Source organism: Seriola lalandi, unplaced genomic scaffold, assembly GCF_002814215.2.
Source record: "Seriola lalandi dorsalis isolate HSWRI2012SDOR001 ecotype SW California unplaced genomic scaffold, Sedor1 jcf7180002054474, whole genome shotgun sequence".
NCBI lineage: Eukaryota > Metazoa > Chordata > Actinopteri > Carangiformes > Carangidae > Seriola > Seriola lalandi.
This window is the reverse complement of record NW_019525027.1, coordinates 748,144-770,588: the sequence shown is the minus strand read 5'-3', so window position 1 is coordinate 770,588 and position 22,445 is coordinate 748,144. Positions and strand designations below refer to the sequence as shown.

The 22,445-nt window shown below is 40.3% G+C and overlaps 1 protein-coding gene across 1 annotated transcript in view; it reads left to right on the top strand.

Annotated features, from left to right (window-relative positions):
• unc13c (unc-13 homolog C (C. elegans)) overlaps positions 1-22,445 on the top strand; it is a 103,479-nt gene that overhangs the window by 20,207 nt on the left and 60,827 nt on the right. The window contains exons 6-13 of the mRNA XM_023411972.2: positions 1,825-1,830; positions 2,006-2,077; positions 6,079-6,298; positions 7,320-7,547; positions 11,722-11,863; positions 13,876-14,045; positions 16,881-16,996; positions 17,294-17,457. Coding sequence (XP_023267740.1) covers positions 1,825-1,830; positions 2,006-2,077; positions 6,079-6,298; positions 7,320-7,547; positions 11,722-11,863; positions 13,876-14,045; positions 16,881-16,996; positions 17,294-17,457 — 1,118 coding nt within the window. The remainder of the gene's footprint in view (positions 1-1,824; positions 1,831-2,005; positions 2,078-6,078; positions 6,299-7,319; positions 7,548-11,721; positions 11,864-13,875; positions 14,046-16,880; positions 16,997-17,293; positions 17,458-22,445) is intronic.

Here is a 22,445-nt window from a genome sequence, read left to right as displayed (position 1 = left end):
TTATCTTTCTGAAAGACAACAGGCTGTTGTGACGCCAGGAGTATTCATGTCTATAACTGTTTGTTCATTATGTTCTGCATTAGTATCTGTCTGTCTTGTGTATGTTTGTTTCTCATCTTCATGTATTTTATCCAAAACAATGGAACTATTATCGCACTTTATTAATTTAAATATCTTAAAAACAACCTGTTTAATAAATTTTACCCTTTAAAGATTTAGGTTTTCTTGTGAAATAATACAAATAGCATTTTTTGCAAATGATAATGCAGCTTGATGTCATACACATAGATGCTGATGAATGTTTATATCACAGTGAACAACATGAGTTGATGCTGTATTTGTCCATATCTCTCATGAAATTAATAACCAACAATGTCTTGGTAAGTATGGGTTGTCGTTTTTTATTTTTTATTTTTTGGGATTTTGCGTGTATATTTGCCATTCCGACATAGACCCATAACAGCTATGGGTGATATTTTTCAGTGAGTTGTCAGATTTCACCCTTGCCGATGCTTGGCCATTTTTTTTTTTTTTTTTTTTTTTTGCCTGACAGGTGTCGAAAAATTATATTCAACTTGAAATGTTGACAACTCAACCTAAAAATATATCCGAGAGACTTCATTGACTTCTGATTTAACTGTGTGAGGCTTTTAAATCATGTAAAAGTGACACTGAGCAAGCCTTTTACACTTGGGATGAAGTCACTAGTCAGCAAACTAATTGGTCCCCTTTCATGCCTCTCCTTTGTCAATGTCCCACATTTGCTGTGTGAGTGCTTCAGGGCAGCAACAGCGTTTCATTGGAACAGACAGCAGGGTTCCCCCACATTATGGCGGGATGCAAAAAAATAAACAAACCCAAAAAAAAAAAGAAAAAAAAAGAAAGTTGAAAATCAATTCACAAAGCACTGAACGCTATATTGTACCTTAATAGATATCATCTGGACAGAGGGTCATATTGTATTGCCCGCAGCAACCTCAGCAGTGCTGGTGCATGTTGATAAACTTACATCAACACTCACAGTTCATGTAGAGGTCACGTTCCCTCCTACATTCTCCATGGCTTCCATGGATCTTTACCATAGCTGGGCTGTACAGACAAGAGGGTCGTGGTAAAGACTGATCCAATATTGTCAGCTGTCCATGTCTGCATTCCTGTTACGTAACTTACTCCAGTATGGGATTCATGTTTTATCAATTTCTGGTCACCCAAACTCAATGGATATTAATATAAGAGTTAATTTTCACTTGTGTATCCGTGTGCGTCTGTGCGCGTGGTACCTCTTTGTGTTTGTTAGAATGCCTTGTGTGGGCGTGTACTGTTTTATGTCACGAGTACGTTTGTGAATGTCTGAACAAGATGTGTGTGTGTGTGTGTTTTTAAGTGTGTGTGAGTGCGAGTCGGTGTTGTATAGTACAGCTGGCTTCACCCATACATGAGTGTGTGCGTCTTGTGTTTCTCTGTTTGTGTCAAACTAATGTGCAGAGCAGACAGCAGAAAATATGATCAAAGCTTCATCCAACAGAGAAGTGAATATAAATGCCAAGCATGACTGCAGTTTAGTAACCTCTAATGCATGAGTGGATAAAGAATCATGCAACGGCTGTATAGTCTCTCCTGATGAATAGTTGAATCTTTCTAGAGCTCTGTGCCCTAACCAGCAGTCCTGCATGGCAGTTGAGACACCTATGCGTTCAGTATGGATAATAAATAGCACAAATTCCTCTGCTGTTTGTGCTTTCAGCATTCACCCTCCCACTACTTGTCTAATTAAATGTCTTTATTTCTTTCATTCTCTATTCATGGCTTCTCTGGAAATCACAGGCTTTGGTAAGCTTACTTTCTTTGTGCACTTTGATCACCCATTCAGAAGCCATTTATTTGGATGTGTGTTTTAAATGCCGCTATGTAGCACTATGAGATGCTGCGTAAAAGTGCAGAAAGGTAAAATGGGTCAGTGAACTTATCCCTTTTCATCGTCTTCCTTTTCCTCTTCTTCTCTCAGACCCTCACTGCTCGAAAGGCAGGCATCTCGTTCGCTCTGGTGAACCGGTCCACCCTGAATAATGAGGACCTGGTGAGTACTAACATGCTTGCGTTGCCTGCATGAAAATCAGTTACTGACTATTGTGGAGTCTTGGTGGGTAATGGGGGGGGGTTCTATGGGGACATGGGATGCTGGACCCATGTTCTCATTATTTTTTAGGGAGGTGTTTGGAGAGCAGGGTACTGGAAGTCTGACAATTTTTTTTATAGCTGTGCTGTTTGGTGCAGACATTGTACTTCAGGGCCCGAGATCACGTTGCCAGGAACACAGGGTTCCAAGATGAAAATGAGATGGACTGCATTAGTTACTGGCCTTATTTCTTCAGATGTGGATACAGCGTGCCATCATCTGTCCGTCTGCCTGTCTCTCTGTCTATAATACACACTGCAGTTTATTAAAATGGTCTCTGTGGCCAGCTACTCACTCTTTCTCCTGTGGTCCTTCTGTCTGATCATTTGGCTGAGTTCAGAAATTAAGATGGTCCCATCATTTCATCTAGACAATGCCCTGCGATTAATGATAAGTGCTGTGCATCAGGAAGGCAGAGCTACAGAGAAAGGGCAGAATGCTTCAGTCGAGGGTGACAGACACTTCTGTGTTGACCTCTAAAGCTTGCTCTGTATTAATTGATTGCAATTCTTCCCTCCCGGAGGGAAAACTGAGGAGGAGGCAAACAGCAGGAGAAAGCAGTTTCTCAGCAAGACAAACAAGCAGACAATTTCATATCCACTTATGTGCAACACGGGGCTGCCTAAGCCTACAAGATTACGAGATTTAAATGTGCTCTGTACATCATGCACAAATATTTCATCTTTTCGAACAAGAGACGTGGCACACAATTTGTGCGCACTGATTTGTGTACTTGTTCATATCACTTATCTATTTCACACACTTGACTTGGTCCTCATGGTACACATGCACAGTTGCCCTAAAGTGAGAGGGGCTTGGTCGCTTACTAATAGCCATGGGTTTGATTAAAGGAGCTTTAGGGACGAACAGCTCATGTCCCAGATGAGGGAAAAATGACGTGATAGATGCAGTGTGTTAATTGGTGTATGAAGGGAGCTGATTCTTGGGTTGCCGTGGCAAGTAAGGCTTGAACTTTAGGGATAGATGTCCAGTGTTCTGATTAGGAGCAAAGAAGAAAGAATCTAGTAATTGGGGGTTGAGGGGAGCTGAGTTCCGAGCAAATGCAGATTGTGCAGTCTTGTTAAGTAGGACGAACAGATGTCAGAGTTTTATCTGCTGCATTAAGTCCAGGAGAGTGCTTCCCTGTGAGGACTGCGCGAGTACTCAGTAAACGACCATATGTAGTTTAAGAGTGTAGAGGAGTTAGGCAGGGGAAAGGAGCGTGAGAAAAGGATGGAAGTGAGCATTGAATAAAAGAAGATCAGAGCAGAGAGTGACGAGTTGTCACCATGATCCCCCTGGCCCTGATTTCACTGATCAGGCAGCCATGTTGAACAATCCCCCCTCTGGTCCCTGGACAGATGTTTGAATCTATTTAGAGCATTTCCTTCTTGCATCCACGTTTTTTTCCCCCTCTTTCAACTTAATACATTTTAATTAGATTAAACTGCCTTACTCTGTCACTGTGGATGTATAGACCTCCCTCTCGATGCCGTTCTCTTCCTGAGTCATGTCTCCCATGTATCTGCTTTTTAGAGCAGAAAGGAACATTATGTGTGGGCCGGCTAACGGCCCGTGTGTCCGCTCAGTGATCTGAGCACCAGAGACTTTTAACTGCGACTGTCAACATAAACTGGGTCCATGCTTACCTGCTGAGACAAAGGCAGGGACTCACTTGTACAAAGGAAGAAGGAAGCCGCTATCTGACACAGGTCAAGGAGTATCTGGAAATAAAACTTGATGTGTTGCTTTAAGTCAGTTCACATCAGCATTCACCATTCACCATCAGGCTGGTTGTTAGCAGCAAAATAGACTGCACTGATTTTAAAATGCTTTCCTGTGTCATTTTTTTTAGTTCTGTGAATCTTGCTAAACATATAAGCATATTAGGTTTAAAATATTTTCATTGTCTAAATTTAATGCCCAGGTCATGTGGATTCTTTGTTAGGACTGAAATTGTAACATGGTTAACGCAAAGGTTTCGAGGTGTAGAGGGTTGGAAGAAGCTGAGGAGGATGGCACTGTCAATGAAGTGGCTGACAAGGACAATAGGTGGTGAAATTGGAAAGGAGGAGGAGAGATTAGATTCAGCTCTGTCGTGTTTCTCTCAGGCGGAGGCTGCGGCTGTCAATCAAATCTAGCAGTGTCTTGCACAAAATCACCAGGGTTACCTCGCAGAGTATCACATAAGAGTCACACATGCAGCGCTCTCCCCACACAGGCAGCGCAGTGTGACATGCGGTGTCAGGGCTGACAGTGAGGACTTAGAGGGAGGGAATTTTCAAAAGACAGAAGTAGACTGTGGAAATGAAATCAGTAGTAAAATATTACTCATGCAATGGTCAAAGAATGCTTAGGCAGAAAATTTGTTCTACATTTCACATGCATAGGACCATTTAAAATGTTTAGTCGCCTGGTAAAATAAAGGCCAAGATAAATCAATTTACTGATAAAACCTGGAACTGCGAGGTCTCTGCAGTTTCCCACATCATAGACATTTTGGCTCACTCATCTCTTGCAGGCTTTGTCAGAATTAGACAGTTTAGTATAAAATTTGAGGAGGAGAATGCCTCTGGTTGTGGCCCTGGTCTAACTCATGCCTAAGTTGTGGATAAATCTCAGACATCTGCTTTATCTCATCGTCCTCAGATTAAAAGGGAAATCTCTGTCTCCCTATGAGTGTCATCAAAGGTCCTCCAAGGTTCAGCAGCCTCTCTGTTGCAGCAAAGTCTCACGATGTTAGATAGCCTTGCTGTACTGTCATCTGGTGTCATTTAATCATCTCTGCGCTTGTGTGTATTTGTGTCTGTGTGCGTGTCTGAGTGGGCCGTGCTGTAGTCTTTGTGGTAAAGTGCAGAGCTGCTGTTCAGGTGTTAAAGCACATTGTCAACAGACGGGGGGCTGACAGCAAGCGGGGGGGGGGGGGGGGGGGGGGTGGAGGAGAAGGGGTGAGGAGTGGAGCGCAGTAGAAGTGGAGTGCAAGTACCTCTCTAGATTTATTTTAACCGCCATACATCTCCTTCTCTTTTTCTGTCACTTTCCCTCTCGCTTGCTCTCTCTCTCTCAATCTGGATAATGCTCACTTTTAAAAACCTTATTTACAGCATCCATTGATTCTGCCTTCAAGAATTGGCAAGTCCTGGCCCTTTTTCCGGTCCTTGTGGATGGAAGGGCTGCTGCAGTAAAGCATTCAATTTGAAGAGGCTTCTGTTACACAGCAATCAGTCTAGACAGGCCTCTAGTCGACTTTGGTATTTGGTCTGAGGGAGATTTCGTCAGTAAACCACTCTATGTGAGCAAAGCCTCTGGGCTAAGGATGCTGTTAATCTAAGCTTAATGAGATACAAGTCTGATTTACTCTCATACAGCTGACTTCTCCATTGATGATAAGGTAGTCAGAAAAGGATCAACAAAGCCTCCTTCATGTTATCTCTTGGAATAATGTAATCTGTTAGATCCCTTTCTCCAAGGAAGCTTGAAAAATGCTGCAGTACTGATAAATGATAGCTGCAGTTCAGAAAAGTTATACTGTGTAATTCCCAAGATTAATGCAGAACTGTGTAAAATCTCAGATGCAGAATAGTTTGAATTAAGCCTACCGTGGCAATGTCTCTGTGAATCTTATAAACTTTGACTAAAACAAATTATATCTGGCCAATCCCTCAGCAGGTGGAAAAGTATTTCTCTTGATCTCAACATCTATTGAATGTTTGTGAAAAGCAATTTAAGAGCAAACTTTGTTTTTTTATTAACTTTTGAAGTTGTTATTAAATCTTATTTTTACTCATGGTGCCATGAGAGTTTAACAACATCAGCCATACCTCCTCTATTTCTCTCATCCGCACATCTTTTTCTTTACCCCAGTTATTCTTGCACTTTTTCAATACCCTCTCTTTTTTCAGAAACTACACGTCTTCAAGAAGACTCTCCAGGCCTTGATCTACCCAATTTCATCCACAACACCCCATAACTTCGAGGTGTGGACAGCAACTGCACCCACCTACTGCCATGAGTGTGAGGGGTTGCTGTGGGGCATTGCCCGTCAGGGCATGCGCTGCTCAGAGTGTGGTGTTAAATGTCATGAGAAGTGCCAGGACCTGCTCAACGCAGATTGTTTACAAAGTAAGGAAGTAAATCTATTTATGTATCATGTGTACATCATCTGTGTGTGTGTGTGTGTGTGTGTGTGTGAGAGCGAGCAAGTATGTTTTGTGGCCTTAACAGCATCTTATAGAAAAAAATATTCTTAATAAGCTACATTGATTTTCATTCTGCTACATGCTTGATGTAAATTTAAGATCTTATAGCCTCACATGATTAAACCACACACAGAATGGTACTTCATTGTAATATTTTCAGATTAGAACACTATACTGTACAGCCTATAGTACACATGTTGTTAGGGGGATGTACGTTATGTTATAAATATTATATATCTCCCTACACTCATTACTACAAATGATGTGGAGTATTTACTCTACTCAGTCAGTCACTTGCACTCACTCCAGTCTCCAATCTGCTTTTTCAATCAAGCTCACCCCCGTTGTTACAGCGTAGACTAATGTGAACAATGTGACATGCAGGCTTCAGGATGATCCTCACGGCAATCCTTGCACACCTTAAGTGGATTAGCTGCACCCTGACTGTTGTAAAAGTCAGCGTTTTATAACGGTTTTAGTCTAGCATAACCGTTTTTTATAGTTCAGACTGGATTCATCTTTATCACGTTTTGATCTGCACTGCAGATACATGACGCTGATACAGATACGGACCTTCACATGTGCCTCCTTTGTCTCACAGGCACATTCACATAAATGAAGACACAAGAATTTCTCCCACACATGCTCACGCAGTCGTAGTGTGTAGAGTCGTAGTGACATAAATTAGATCTGATTAGGTGCCGGATGCTTTAACACTGTGTTGTACACTCTTCACCCACAAGTAGAGATGCGGTATTTAGGACAAAAAAAAGAAAGTGAGCTAATCTTAGTTATTCAAAAAAAATGAAACTATAAGAAATGTGATGAATACATATGATAGATGCCCTGGCACTGTGATGCATGACCACTTTTATTCAAATACCCGAGTGTTAGATATACAGACTAGTGAAGCTAATCACTGTGTCACCCTTTGCTTGTTGCAGGGGCTGTGGAGAAGAGCTCCAAACACGGGGCGGAGGACAAGACCCAGAATATCATCATGGCTATGAAGGAGCGCATGAAGATAAGGGAGAAGAACCGTCCTGAAGTGTTTGAGGTGATCCAGGAGATGTTCCACGTCTCCAAAGAGGACTTCACCAGCCACCTGAAGACAGCCAAGCAGGCTGTGCTCGATGGGACCTCCAAATGGTCCGCCAAAATCAGCATCACAGGTTAGTCTAGTTTTTTTTGATGCCATCAGAAAGTGTCTTCAATTAATTTTAATTTAGAATGACGTCATAATAGAATCTGTTAATTATGATATGACTTTGTTTTTATTAGCTTTAGTTGCATATTAATCAGTCAGCCAAATACTGACAAATGGTTTGTAACTAGCAATGCCCTGATACTGCTGCAAGTGACCCTTAACCTTTTGGACAACGACCTTTAACATTCTACTCAGTCCTCTGAGTCCAAATCAACAAAACTGTCATTACAAGTCAATCTCATTTTAAATCACAAACATTGTTATTCTGATTAATATTTACTTGTTATTAGCCTTAAGGTCTTGCTCATTAAGAGCTGACATGGAGCCACAAACAGAAATGTAAGTTTACTTAGAAATAGAAACTGAATTTGATCAGCTGGACTGGGGAGAAGTAATTTGTTGATAATGCCGTGAAGGTTGCATTATTGTTTTGTGGGCAGTAATTAAAGATTATTTTGGTCGTCACATACTTGTGAACTCGGGACACAAATTATTACTCATCTACTGTCTACTCGACTAATTCACCAAGAAAATGACCTGTTTTTAATAACTGAATGAATTTTAAATAGGAGCTCAGTCTGTGACATGTAGTTGTAATGAAAACAAAATACAAGTTGGGCAGTGAGAGAGCTTATCAGGTTGCAAGAATGCTTGCCAAATATTAAACAGTGGCACAGTAAAAAAAAAAGCGTCTGAGAGGCTGTAGTAAAGAGGGTGTGATGACTTATTATTAGAGTAGAAGAGTACTTGCTGCAGCTGACAGAGATCTTCATGTCTTTTTTGCAGTTCACTAGCTAGCTAATTCTGATATATGGTTATACAGATATGCTGAAAGAACTTTGTTCAGTGTAGTTTGGAAATGAGCCCTCCAGAGCTGCACCTTAAGTTCTTTCTGAGGTGCCAATCGAAATGTCATACCCCTGAGTGCAGTTTGACAGTACAGTACAAAGCAACGATCAGAAAGAAAGTAATTTGGGGATTTTTTTTAGACTCCTTTTTGGGGGAACTATTAGTTCTTTGGGTTACATAATGGTTAAGTGCATTTAACAAGTCAGACCTAACATTTTTACTTTTCAGTTTACCCAAAAGGAAAATTAATAAGAACCAATGTTCTTCCTTTTCTTACCTAACCTCTTTTGTCTTTGTTTACCAGCCCTGTTAGTGAAAGGGAATAAATCTGACTCCATGTACATATTTAAGTCTCATTTTGGTGTTATTTTTAATACACATTTTGATTACATAACCTCTGTTGACATCCCTATCCCTGTTTTATGTTTCTTTGCTGCCACACCACCTAATTTTCCAGTGTTCATATTAGTGTCATTAACATTAACATCTATTACAAAACCATTAACTTAAGAAGAATACGTATAAATATATTCTGCATATATATATATATATATATATATATATATATATATATATATTTGTAAGCACTTTGGGTTACATTGTTCGTATGAAAAGTGCTATACAAATAAAGTATGATTGATGTGTATGCCATATGTGTGTGTATATATATGTATATATATATATATATATCATGAAATTAAATCATTATCATATTTACACATGATATGTACGTTCTAAACGTTTATAGATTTGCTCATTTACTCATCAAGTTAACTGGCTACTCAAAGAAGGTTAGAAGGTAATGTTTCAAACCTGGACTCTAATTTATCAGTGTGGTATCAGTGCCAGGGTGCCAGTTTATTGCCCACCATTTCTCGCTGTGTCTCACAGTGGAGAGAAATAGAAACAGAGAGGGAGACAAATAAAGATGGAGAGGTAAAGAATTAGATGAGAGATGGAAAAGAGTGCAAGAGAGGAAGAGAAGAAGAAAGAGGAGATAAATTTAAAAAGAAAGGTACAGGAAAGTCAGAGAGATGTGAGAAAGATCCAGGGTTGCCTTGGTCAATTTCCCGGGGGCTTATTGAACGCCCCATTTTAGACTGTAGTTATTGAGTTGTTATTTATTTATCATTCATAAGATAAACAAAAACTGGCATTAGCTCCGACAGTGACCGTGAGATCCTATATATCTGGTGAATGTGAACACTACAAGGCCTGGCAGTAAATATCAACCTTCAGATCAGACACACTATAATCAGCTATTTTAAAATCTCTGCTAATCACTAATTCTGTTACTGTAAAAGCACTAATCACCACACTGTCAAACATGCAATGAGGAAGTGTATATGTTATATACTGTGTTTTTCTTTACTCATATTATCTTCCACAGTCTTACACGCATTTTCTTTTGAGTTATATTTTCATTACACTTTTTAAAAGCCGGGCTCAAACGCACCCTGAGGTCACTGTATTAATTGGGAAAACATGCACCCAGTCTCGTCTGTTCAGTGACCATGCTTCACACCATAACTATACTTTATCTGTTTATGCTTCTGGGTATGCCCTCTTTCTTACTCTGCTCTTCTCTAATCAATAGAAAGTTTTTCACTTTTCTCACCTCTTGTTCTTTAGTTCTTGTATTATAGTATATTTTGTGCTTCACATATGCATCAGCAGCAATGACATATGTATATTTTGAATTTAAACAAGTAAAAATCAATTAATGGTTTTAAGTTGGCAAAATACTTGTACTGCAATGTACCTTAGGCCCAGCAAATCTCTTAGCAAGTCATTCATCTTTTCTCTTTTTTTTTTTGCTTACAAAAAGCTATATATAAACCTTTCTAGTGGTCATGCAAAACCTAGTTAGAATGCTTTGAATTAAGAAAACTTAAATCCAGTTGTATTCATTAAAGGATCAGAGGGGATTTGAATATGTTCAGTAGATTCAGCACTGGGTTGAAATACTATCAAACCACAACTCTGCTCCCACTTTACTTAAGGTGGGGGGTATGCTCAACATCAAACCGCACTTGAAGGCAGGACCAAAATCCAGCCTTCATACAGAGTAGTAAGATGTGATAATTGTTCATATGGAGCTAACGGCTCACACATTTCAGTCTTCACTTATTTGCACAAAGGAAATATGACAGAGATAATTATGCGAAAAATAAATAAAGAGTGAGAGAGAGAGTGAAAGTGCAAACCCTGCTTACTTTCTCACCACTTCGCCACACAGCCAATTGCTACATTACAGGAAAGTCGGTATTGGTGTTGGATTGTTGACTTTTTTAAGACAAAATGTTGGATGCAGCCGCCACAATTCCTACATGAAAAGGTGTGGTGGAGGGGGTTCAGACACTGCTGGATGACCCAACAAACCCTTCGTTTTAAGCTTACTGAACCCTTTATATATACATACATGTGGCTCTCTCAGACCCCTCCTTTACTACAGGAGGCATTTGATTTTTAGTACTCCTGGAGCAAGCAGGCCATGGCCCTTGAAACCTCTATATCCTGCCTACCTACTCCAGTCAGCATTGAACTGAAGGATATATATGTACCCTGAATTATTTAGGCTGTCACTTATGCATATTTAATGCCCCAGTGTCCGTTTTCCCTTTTATGGCGCTGTGAATTACTACTGTCTCTCCTCTGCACCTTCCTCTCTGTGTGTGGAAATAAGATTCTGAATCACTGATCTTTCTTTGAAGCCAAGTCTTTGCTCAGCATGGACATTATGAAGCAGCAGGCACACACATGGGGGTGGAATCTACCGTTAGCCTCGTTGCAATAATAGATAAATCATAGAGATACTGAGCATATCCAAAAAAGATGAATAATGGCTATTGTCATTGAACCAAAGAGCAGCTTTGTTGCCTCAGCTTTTGGCAAGTGTACAAAGTTGTTGTAGGAAGTGGAGGCAGTGTGGCAGGGCCTTGCTTTTTAAATTGGAACCAAGCAAACAACCAAATAAATAAAATTCAGGCAACTGACTAATAAACACCAAAATAAAAATATAGAGGCAGATTCATGACTAAGATTGAGAGACTTCTGTAAAACCTCATCCACCATCCCAGTGCTTCCTGGTTTTGACTTCCAAATATGATATACTCCTGAGAATTGAGTGAATTAAGTTATAGATCAGTTATGTTATAATTAAGTTTGGAACAAGTGACCTTCCAAGTATGAAATCAAATTTTCTAAACCTTAAGATGATCAGATACTGTGTGTTGCCTGCAGTGTTTATTATGGCTCTTCACTCTTTTCCAACCCTGTCTTGTCTCCAGTCATGAGTGCACAGGGCTTACAGGCCAAGGATAAAACTGGCTCCAGCGATCCTTACGTAACCGTCCAGGTGGGAAAGACCAAACGCAGGACGAAGACCATCTTTGGCAACCTCAACCCAGTCTGGGATGAGAAATTCAACTTGTGAGTGCTCTTTATTTATTTTACTCTATCTGACCAGATTATCCCCACCAAGCATAAAGATGATCTGTCCAAGACAATCTTAAAGCATTAGTAAATAGAAGGTTTTTATTTATTTATTTATTTTAAATTAAATGACTCAGTTGCTCAGGAAATTACTATCGGTTATGACATGTTACACACCAGCTGCCCTGCAGAGATTTTGTGGATCCACACTCTGCTAAACACAGCTTTACGATGGTATCTATCAATGGGGACAACACAGGTCTTAACCCTGTTGTTTCAACAACAAAATAAATCCTTCAGAGCTTTAGTGCTTAAGAGGCACTTCTCATTCTGTATGGTTTCTCCATTGTGTGCAGGTTTATGTCCCTTTGCTTTTTAGCCCAAGTTGTTCTCCTTGGTCGGTGTAGGTATGCAATTACCACATGATTATCACCACTCAGTCTGCTGGTTACTGCTCCACCTCTGCCTAATTTTATGTTGGTTTTGGTTTTTCCCCACACAGTGGCAAAACTTTATTGGGCACTAATGAATCAGTTTAATGTATCCAGAAAGTCAGCAAGTAGATTGTGATGAATGGTTGTAAGTGGAACACCTGGAACATTTACTTGACGCCTAATGAATAGCTATGAAAATGTTGAAAATTGGAGCCTTTGTGTAGCCTGTACGAGGCATGCTCTGCCTACCCCATAAAAAATGATGTAAGCACATAATTTATCCCAGGTCTGGTCCCAACTGATTGGGCATTTCTTTTCTTTTAAACTGTAATCCTTTGTTTATGGTGACAGGGTCAGGGAGTGTTTGACATGTTGACTTCAACCAAAGGGAGAGCAGCTAATGGCATTTTTTGTTTGGTTTTTGTTTGTTTTTAGTTTCCCAGCATCACTCCTCTGGAGGTTTCTGGTTATAATTCTATCTGATATCCATGTGAGAAATTGTTATTAAAATGTGAGAGTATTATTACATTATAAATAGTGAAGAATACTATTTAGTATCCATATATTTTACTTTCCCTTCTCAAAATGTAGGTCCGGAATTTATGCTTTAACAGTAATTAATAATATTTTGATATCATTTTAGAAAACTCATAGAGACGTGTGTGCTACTGACATTTAATCTGTATGTGTTTGTGTGTGTCCTACGCCAGTTAGAGACAAAGCTGCACACCTGTAATGAGACTCCAGTGGTGGCTATAATGAAACTCTTTCCCATTACTACAGGGATGTAGATTAATAGAGCGGTACATTACTGTGTGCTTGGCAGAGAGTAAAGTCCTGGACTAGTGCAGCAGCAGCAGCAGCGACCAGTGCTTCCCCCAGAAAGGGATTATTTAAAAAAAAATACTGCAGACACTGTTTCTCTGGCTGTCACACCCAAGATGTCGTTAAAACAAAATGTAATCTGTCAATTTTAATTCCAGAGCCAAACAGTCTGACCCCATCTGAAGCTAAGTGCTTTGGCCACCTCTGTTCTATTCAGCAGTGTCATTATTGTGAAATGTCTGCCAGCCGCATTAATGCAAGGAGGACCAGAGAGATGGACATGAAGCTTTCACTGTGAATGCTACAGTCATTCTTGTGAAACGTTCAGCTCTTTCCTGATGATCTCAGTAGGCACTGGGAGAGAATAAAAATACAAAGATGCACAGTAAAGGTCATTCAGTGTCTTGGGGTAATTCTTCCTGCCAGGCAGAGAGCCTTTCTCCACAATCACATTGTAGGCATGCACACTCACTCATACCCATCCGTGAGAGCACACAAATACACAAATATACACAAATACACACATTCTCTCATTTGAATCCAGGCAAGAATTGTTCTCCATATGTTACTTTGGAAAGGGTCGGGAACTGTGTGTCTCTGAACTTAGATTTATGCTTGAATTGTGCATTTGACTTGTCATTCTGCTCCACTGAATATCTCAGCCCAACGAGCTGTCACTGAATAAGCCTTGCTATTTATGTTGTTGTTCATGTTGTGATTGACCTGGCATAATCATCCTCCAACTTGCAGTGAATGTCACAATGCCACTGACCGCATCAAGGTGCGTGTGTGGGATGAAGACGATGACATCAAATCACGGGTGAAGCAGCACTTCAAGCGTGAGTCAGATGATTTCCTGGGCCAGACCATCATCGAGGTCCGCACTCTCAGCGGAGAGATGGATGTTTGGTACAATCTAGGTATGATATCCATTTTAGCTGAGTATCTTTTCACAAATGAGATACTGACTTATTGACATGGTGGTAGATATTATGGCACTTATTCAGATACAGTTATGGTTTTAAACAAGACGTCTGGGGGACTCTGTTATTATCAGGGCTAGTAATGGTTTCAAATTGTTCGATACTAATGCCTTTACAGTCAAGGATTCACTACCTTAATTTGAGGAATATAAATATGTTTTTTCTACAAAATGCTCCATGTAACAAAAATAGCCGAACTTGTTTAACAAATGCAGCCACACAAAAATTTTCCCTAAATAAGAAACAGGCTTGGCAAAATTATAATTTTTAATTCATGATTAAAGGAGCTGTCCACTAATTTTACACGTGAATGTTGGTTTACTTTTATTTCTTTAATCATCATTCACTTAGCCTATGAAAACAGTTGTGTAATCTCTGCCGTGCCTCCGGAAGAGCTTTGTCAAGTGAGAGAAAATAACACTGATTATGTCACAGTGATGTCATCGGGTCATTTAAGCTTGGCATAGCAGCAGTTTGTAACAGAACCCTATGTTACAAATTGGGTTGTGGAGTTTGAAAGTTGCGAGATTTCACAGGCTATCAAGTTGTGTAATGGCAAATAGAGCCCGACTGATATCTGATCGGTTGGCCGATTTTATCGGCCGATATTGGCGTGGTATCGGCGCATATATTCGCCGATATGTGCTGATATGAATACTTTTATTAAGAAGCAATAATGCAGTGGAAATGCTCGGGTCAAGTTATATAGGTAGCATTTTATACATATTTGATCCTTTGTTTTCATCACTATAGGATCCTGTATTTTCTGAGATTGACCCACAGTGACCAGACTTTCATTTCCAACTTACAGTATTGATAGCTATTGATACTCGTTTTCTCCTCCTCTACATAGCCCGTTACACTGTCACCACTGACAGGATATGAGGATGAATGCTCATAGAAAGTGTGGTCCAGCTCAGGGCATCATTACAGTCTTTGTACCAAGAAGACCCGTGGTTCTGTTGATGCAGGGTCTTTCACGGTTTCTTCTCATACATCACTGGGTTCACCATGCTACGTGAGGTTGAATGGCGGCGTAATGGAAGCTCCCACTTCTGTTGAAGTATTATGACTGGCGGGTGCTGTCTCTGTTTGCCTCTCTAGCTAAAAGGAAGCAATTTGTGGTAATAGTGACCCCTGCCCACTGCTGCTGCTCTGTGCCTTTTTAAATGTCCACAATGAATGCCTAAACAGGCCTTTACTGGTGTGGGTGTCCCCCCTCCAGCTGCTCTCCTCTCTAAGCCTCTTCAGCTCCTCTTCAATCTGGGCTTTTGCGTTTACAGCGCTAGTCTCTGTCGCTTTGTCACATTATTATTTTTCACTTGTCTGTCTCTTGACCAAGTAACTGTAGCAGAAAATTTCACTCATTTGACACAGATGAGATGAATTATACAGAATGTAAGAGCACAGAGGGGCGGGGCGGGGGGGGGGGTATTTAAAGTCGGTGACAAACACCTGCAGCTGTAAAATCATTAGCTCTCTGGGCTGTCAGCAGTGTGTTTACCTGCAGTTGTGTGTCTTTGTGCCTGTATGTGTGTATATACATGTGTTAAGGGTGATATTGTTAATGCAAGAATTTTTTCTTGTAAATGGAGAAACTGCATGGCTGGGTGATGTCATGCCATTAATGTCTCTTGTCATTAATGTTTTGTGTATCAGGTGATGTCATTAATGTCCTTTGTTTTTAATCTCTTAGTGTTTTATATGTCATGCTGCCATGGTGTGGTCAAGGACAGATTTTCTACTGAGGTGGACAATAATGTTGTTTATTGAATTGTACATTGTATCGCTGAGTGGGGTCACTTCTTATGTGCTTGAGCTTTTTCTCCTTTTAACTGAATGTTGTAAATCTCTCACTTGTTCCACCATCTGATATTGTGAGAACAATTTGAACTCAAACCCAGTGATGCACAATTTAGAAAGCTACACAGAGAAATAACTAGAAATCTAGTCTAGTCTTCATAGTGGATAGTAACTGTACTGCATCATCCAGGATGAAGAAAACAGAGAGGCTAATTTACTCATTACTGACTAACAAGACTAGGTAAAACCTAGTATATGGCTGAACTGCGTCATTTTTGCATTCTGCCTGGTGTCAGGTGGTTTTGACCCTTTATCTGTCTGCTTCTCTCCTACTCTCTGTGCTCACATATACAGTATTTTAACACAACCAAATTTTCAACCAAGCTGTTCTCATGTATACGTGTTTCTGTTGTCAGACAATGGAACAGGTCTGACAACAGAAACACGTGTACTGAAACGCAACCCTGTACTGTTAAAAAACTGATTTTATAAATATGATGATGTCTGACAAAATCACCTAACACAAATTAAAGATATAGAGTGCACTGTGATTTTGGCCTGTACCCCGGAAAGTATCTAAGTATTGTCCAAAAAGTCACTAGATTTGTTGCTACTTGCATTTTTGACAAACAAAAAACAGAGGCACTAAAGGGGTCTGAAAAGTCAGGAAATCTAGCAACAAAGGCGCTAAGTTGACAACATTTTGAGCCACGACCAATGGGGAAACTAAAACACTCGGCAGGCTGACCTCTAACTTTATCAGTCAGTCACTCAGTGACAGACATTCATGTTTATAGGACTGAGCCCGCTGTTGGGTTCCAGCCAAAAATGTTTCTTTAACATTACATTATTATTTTGTGGATTTAAAAAAACGTCAACCTACATGTACGTAGCAAAGATGTGGCTTGAAACTAATAGATACTTTTCAGTTTATTTCCAGCTATGACTAATTCAGGTTGTGTGTTACAGATAAGAGGACAGACAAGTCTGCTGTATCTGGTGCCATTAGACTCAAGATCAGCGTGGAGATGAAAGGGGAGGAGAACGTGGTCCCTCCCCACGGCCAGTATACCTGTTTACATGAGGTAACCATCATAATGTGATCCAACATTAATCAAAATTACAGTCATCATCTTTGGGGACATAAGCATTAAGTTTGTAAAGACAGTTATTGAAGAAATTGTTATGACTACACTGGAAAGCAAACTACCAGGATAATAGTCACTGCACTGCAATGCACAAACATATCTCCAGCTGTGATAAGGGTCTGGATTTGCTGCCATACATTGCACAAAAAAAAAAAAAAAATTTTTTATTACTTGTTGTGACACCGTGCTCCATCACCGTAACCTGTTGCGTCTTATCTCTCGTGCCACTCACAGAACCTGTTCCACTGCCTGACCGAGGTGAAGAACAACGGGGTAGTGAAGATCCCGCAGGTGAAAGGGGACGAGGCGTGGAAGGTCTACTTTGACGACGTGTCTCAGGAGATAGTGGATGAGTTCGCCATGAGATACGGAGTGGAGTCCATCTATCAGGCTATGACGTTAGTACCACCCTGATCTATGGCCTTTTACCTCACCGATCTGTCACTGTCTCATTCGGCAGAGTGGAGGGGAGAAGGAGATGAGAGAAGGAGAGCAGAAGGAGAAGAGGAGTAGTAAAGATGTCTCCTCAGCAGAATCAGAGCTTGGAGAACTATTGAGCTCCTAAGTTTGATTGATTAATTGCTGGTCTCCTGGAAAAAAGTCCTAACCTGCCTTGGTCACATTGATCATTGACACACATAAACAATCTAATTTCCCCCTCTGTGTATCTCTGATCCTCTGTGACCCTGTCCATCCACCAATTTCTCTCTCTTTTTTTCCCCTTGTTTCCCTCACACACATCGGTACATGAAAAGACACACCACATGAAACATTGAAATCGTTCAAAATTGATCAAGGTGCAATGCCATGTTACACAATGCAGTGTTGATGTGTTGGTTCCCACTGCTGAAGTCTGCATCGTGCATCTGACCTTACGCACCACTGCAGCTTTTTTCTGTCTTTATACAGCAGACATTGCCCTCAAATGTGGAACAGCAAGTCATTTCAGATGCAGTGTTTCCCATATATAAGATTTTTAATGCAGCCCACTTAAATACATGCAGTTTGGAGACTGTGATATGGTTGGAACGTCTGCTTGACCCACAACGCACAACACTGGACAAAGAGCATTCATGGAGTTGTGGCTGGATTGTCATTATACTTGAACTTTAAAATAATGTTCACTTAGCTGATCAAGGAACTCTGGTAGTTGTACTGAGTTACATTTGGCTGCTGCTACTTTCACTGTCACTGGAGACATCATCCATCTGCTCTGGTCTGAGCTTCCATTGGGGTCACCTCCATCTCTTTCTGCAGTTCATCACTGGTTACAGTGCTTGTTTTTTATAAGCTATATTTTCTGTTGAGCATCTTAGCATGTCATCATGTCTTGTAGCAACAACAAGTACTTCGGATTTTACTACTTCTTCTACGGATTCAAAACCAGAATATTAAATTCAGGTAATAATCTGACTGAGCATGTACCTGTTCTCCTCAACTTACTGTTATACTGCTCAATTGCCTGCTTGTATGAGCTTTCATTTGGGTTGGCATCGAGGCTTTTATTCCCAAGTTTGTCTTCAAAAGGCAGACTTTCAAATTGTGCTGTAGAAGATAATCCACTTTGTTCATGGTGAATGCAGCTGCTCTGCTCTTAAAAAGAAATACTAACTTCTGGCAACTGAAATGATGACAGCAGTACTTGTAAATAACAAATGAAATTGCAGTGGGGCAATAGGCAATCAGCCTCACTTGGCATTAGATTTGTGCCGCAGGCTTTGGGCATGCGTATTGTTGTTTTCCCACACTTGGAGCACATCACTTTGCGACCATAGGGTGATCCCCATGGTCTCGCTCAGTCAAGCACAATTTAAACATAATTTTAAAACAATTCTCTCCAGCCATTGGCCTTAAATGATGCACTTAATTACGTACATCTGAATTTTAGTAGTAATAATTGTTGACCCCTTCTACAGGAAACTGACTATCTGAAGTCAGGGATCATCTCAAAACCGCTGCAAGATGGCTAAAAGAGATTTTAAGATTTATGGTATTGGCTTTCTCATTTTTATCATAGACCTCTCAGACCAACCTTACATCGATCTGGACCTCCTCTATCATACAGTAGTCAACAAAACTGAGTGCACTAGGCTTGGTCATTATCACCAAAATGTTAAGTAAACATAAAATCCTTTCCATTAAATACAATTTTATTTGTTTTTAGCCAAAGTCCAAGAAGAATGAAGCCAAGTAATCTGAAAAAACATAAATGTTTTGACTAATTAAACTATAATGAAAGGTTTCTATTAAAGAACCAACTGCAACAAAAGTCAGTAGACTCTTAATATTTTGTGCGCCTATTATTAGTATTTGTTAAGACAGATTTGATGCTCCAGTATATGGATGAGATGTTATTCTTCACAGACGGTTCTTTTCAGCTGCTTTTGGACTGGATGGGGTTTTGTCACTCTACCTAGTTTAAAATCCTTTTTTTTTTTTTTTAAATCGTTTTAGTTTCCGCTTTACAAATTCTTGTGTGATTTTTGCAGTGTGTTTGGGATTATTGTCATGTTGGAAATTCCTCTCCTGTCAAGCCTCTGGAGACTAGGAGTCATCTCTTCATTCAGTATTTGGGTATAGAGACTTGCATTCATAGTGTCATCTATAAATGTCTGTTGCACTCAAGCAGACCCATATCAGCACACTCCCACCTGACCACACCCACTCCCACTCCCCATATGACCAAGAATGTGCTGGCAATATTCATCAGCCCTCTTTTCGTGTTTGCCTACTGATGCTCTTCTACCCTCCGAAGTCTCACAGTCTGGTTTCTTATTTGTTCAGGCAATTCATTACCATGTTGAGCCTTGTTGCATCTGACACAACCCGGGCCAAAACTGAGAAATCTGTGGTTCACAGCTTTCATGACCTTGTCCATGCAATTAGTCTTACTTGGAAATCACAGGTGTGTGTACTTTTGTTTCATCGAGGTTTTAGTTTGGGAGCTGTACTTTCAACATAAACTATCCAACCAGTTTGTTGTTAATTATACATAAGATCAAATACCCTACACGTCAGCTAAGATGATACAGTTTTGCATCATTTAACAGGGCTGTACTCAGTTTTATCAAGCACAATCAGTTTGTTTTTAAAACGTGCAGTATGTTCAAACATTAACAATCACAGTTTTTATTTAGACTCAGTTAAGATTACAGATACTTTTGGTAAATAAACAGATACAGATAGCAGCTTTGTGTTACACCCATCAACTTCTATTATATTTCACTAATTCATGGAGTAATAATGAGTTAAGGAGTATCTCCCGCAGCATCGCCACATTGTGAATAGAGTCTGAGCTGCTGTTTTAAATCTCAAATCACCTTTTTAAGCTCTCTGTCCTCTGCAGAATGCACTTGTTGGGCAGTCCCAGTAGCTGACTATGTAATTAGCTGCTGCCTTAGTAAATCAGACTCTAATTACACACAGATTGTGTTGGCAAAGTGCACTTCAAATTTGTGCTTTCATGTTTGGAAATCTGGCTATGTGTATAGCTGAGATGAAGCAACACTGAGAAATTATTTCGCTTTTTTGGTCTAAATATCACTTGCTCGAAAATTGCTAAAAGTGGATGGATTCTTTTTAATGTGTAGCAAAATGAGAGGTTCCTTTTGCAGGTCTTTAAATCAGTGTACACTCTTTCTGATTTTTAGATTGCTCTCTTCCACTGATCTTAGTTTAACCCCATATGTCCTAGAGCAGCTCTTTCATCTATCCTCCTACTGGCCCTGTATGGCAAACATGTCACTGGGTTTCTGTTGAGCCCTGTAAAGCATGGTTCAGCTGTTCTGATGATTCTTCAACATCCCACACATCCCACATTATTAACCATTGTGTTCACATAAGAAAGGAGTGCAACTGCTACAACAACAGCACATATATAGCGCGAGTGTCGTTGACATGATTGTTTTGGTGCTGCGCACTGGCATTGAGTTGCCAGGTGACGGACTGTTGTTTCAGTGTGACAGAGTATACTGCGGTATAAGAGGGATTGCAGGATTATTTAAGTGCAGACAAGTGAAGCAGTAAGTGGCCTTATTACCAGCTTTCTCAGGTGGAGTTAATGCTTCAGGCTTGAACCTTGTTTAAGCCTGGCGTTTCTCATATCTGTGCTTATTATGCTTCATCAGGAATTTATGGAAGGCCCTACCTTTCGTTTTCTTCATCATAGAACCTTGACTCCCAGTCACTCCTGACATGATGGCTGCATAAATCACAGCAGCTGCGAAGGCACACCCACCCTCCTGTGCCACCCCACCCCACCCCCCGCCACAACAACCCTCAACATACCCCTCCCTCATGGTCGTTTTTCTTCATCTCACTCTATCACCACTCCCTACCCCCCTTACCTCCCACCCCTCTGTTTCTCTGTCCCTTTTTCTCATCATCCTTTTCTCATTTCTTACAGCTATCTGAAACCATGAAAGGATATGGGAGTGTGTGTGCGTATAGTATGTCTCATCCACTGGTAAAAACCAAGGCAGGGTAACAGTAGGACAAGCAACGTCTCCCACATGAAAATTGGCTCAGGAGATCCAGCTCTAAAAGCGCCATGGGAATTCAACGGATGCTATCATCACTCTCTTTGCATCACTCTCTTGCTCGCCTAACTCCAAGTGCTCCTGGGTAATTTGGAGGCTGAAAGCAAAGTAATTAAATAGGCCTCCCGATGAGAGCATGTTTGTGTTTCTATTTGTGCGTGTGTGCGCACACGCATGGGTCTGGGTCTTAGGAGGAGGGAGTAAATCTGTAATCATAACTCTGTGCCTTCTCTAACACTTTGGCTTTATGAAGCAATGACTCACTGAGGAAGATGATCTTACTTTCAAAATCTCCGACTTGTGGTCCCCCACTACTTGTAATATGCGAAAATATTCATGGAAAAAGTTATGGATTAAACACATTTCCCCTGATATTACATGTATAATTCTAAGATGAATAGCAATATATATTTTCCAACCACTAATTTATGCCCACACCATCTGACATTGAAGTTGCAAAAATTATAGGTACCCGTCTTTTTGGCTTTTGAAATGAAATGAATGTAGGATAAAGGCAATGGACAACAAAATCAGCTTTTTTCCATAATTTTAAGAAGGAGCATTAAACAAATGTTATATTTATAGATCTCAGCCTATTTTCTTGCTTGAAGCTCTCAGGCATCTTTACTGTACAAAGTATCCGGTGCATCCAGATGTTTGCTTGCTATGGGTCATGCCGGTGCCTGAGAAGGAAGCCCCAGTGTATATCATTGTCTGCTGCATTAAAGTAAATATACAGATTATTGCGCATATGCATTTTTTATATCTGCCATACTATCTAGAATAGCATGATCCTTTATGTACTGTATGAATGAGGATGGAGCTGGCAGCCCGTCTCCATGTTCACT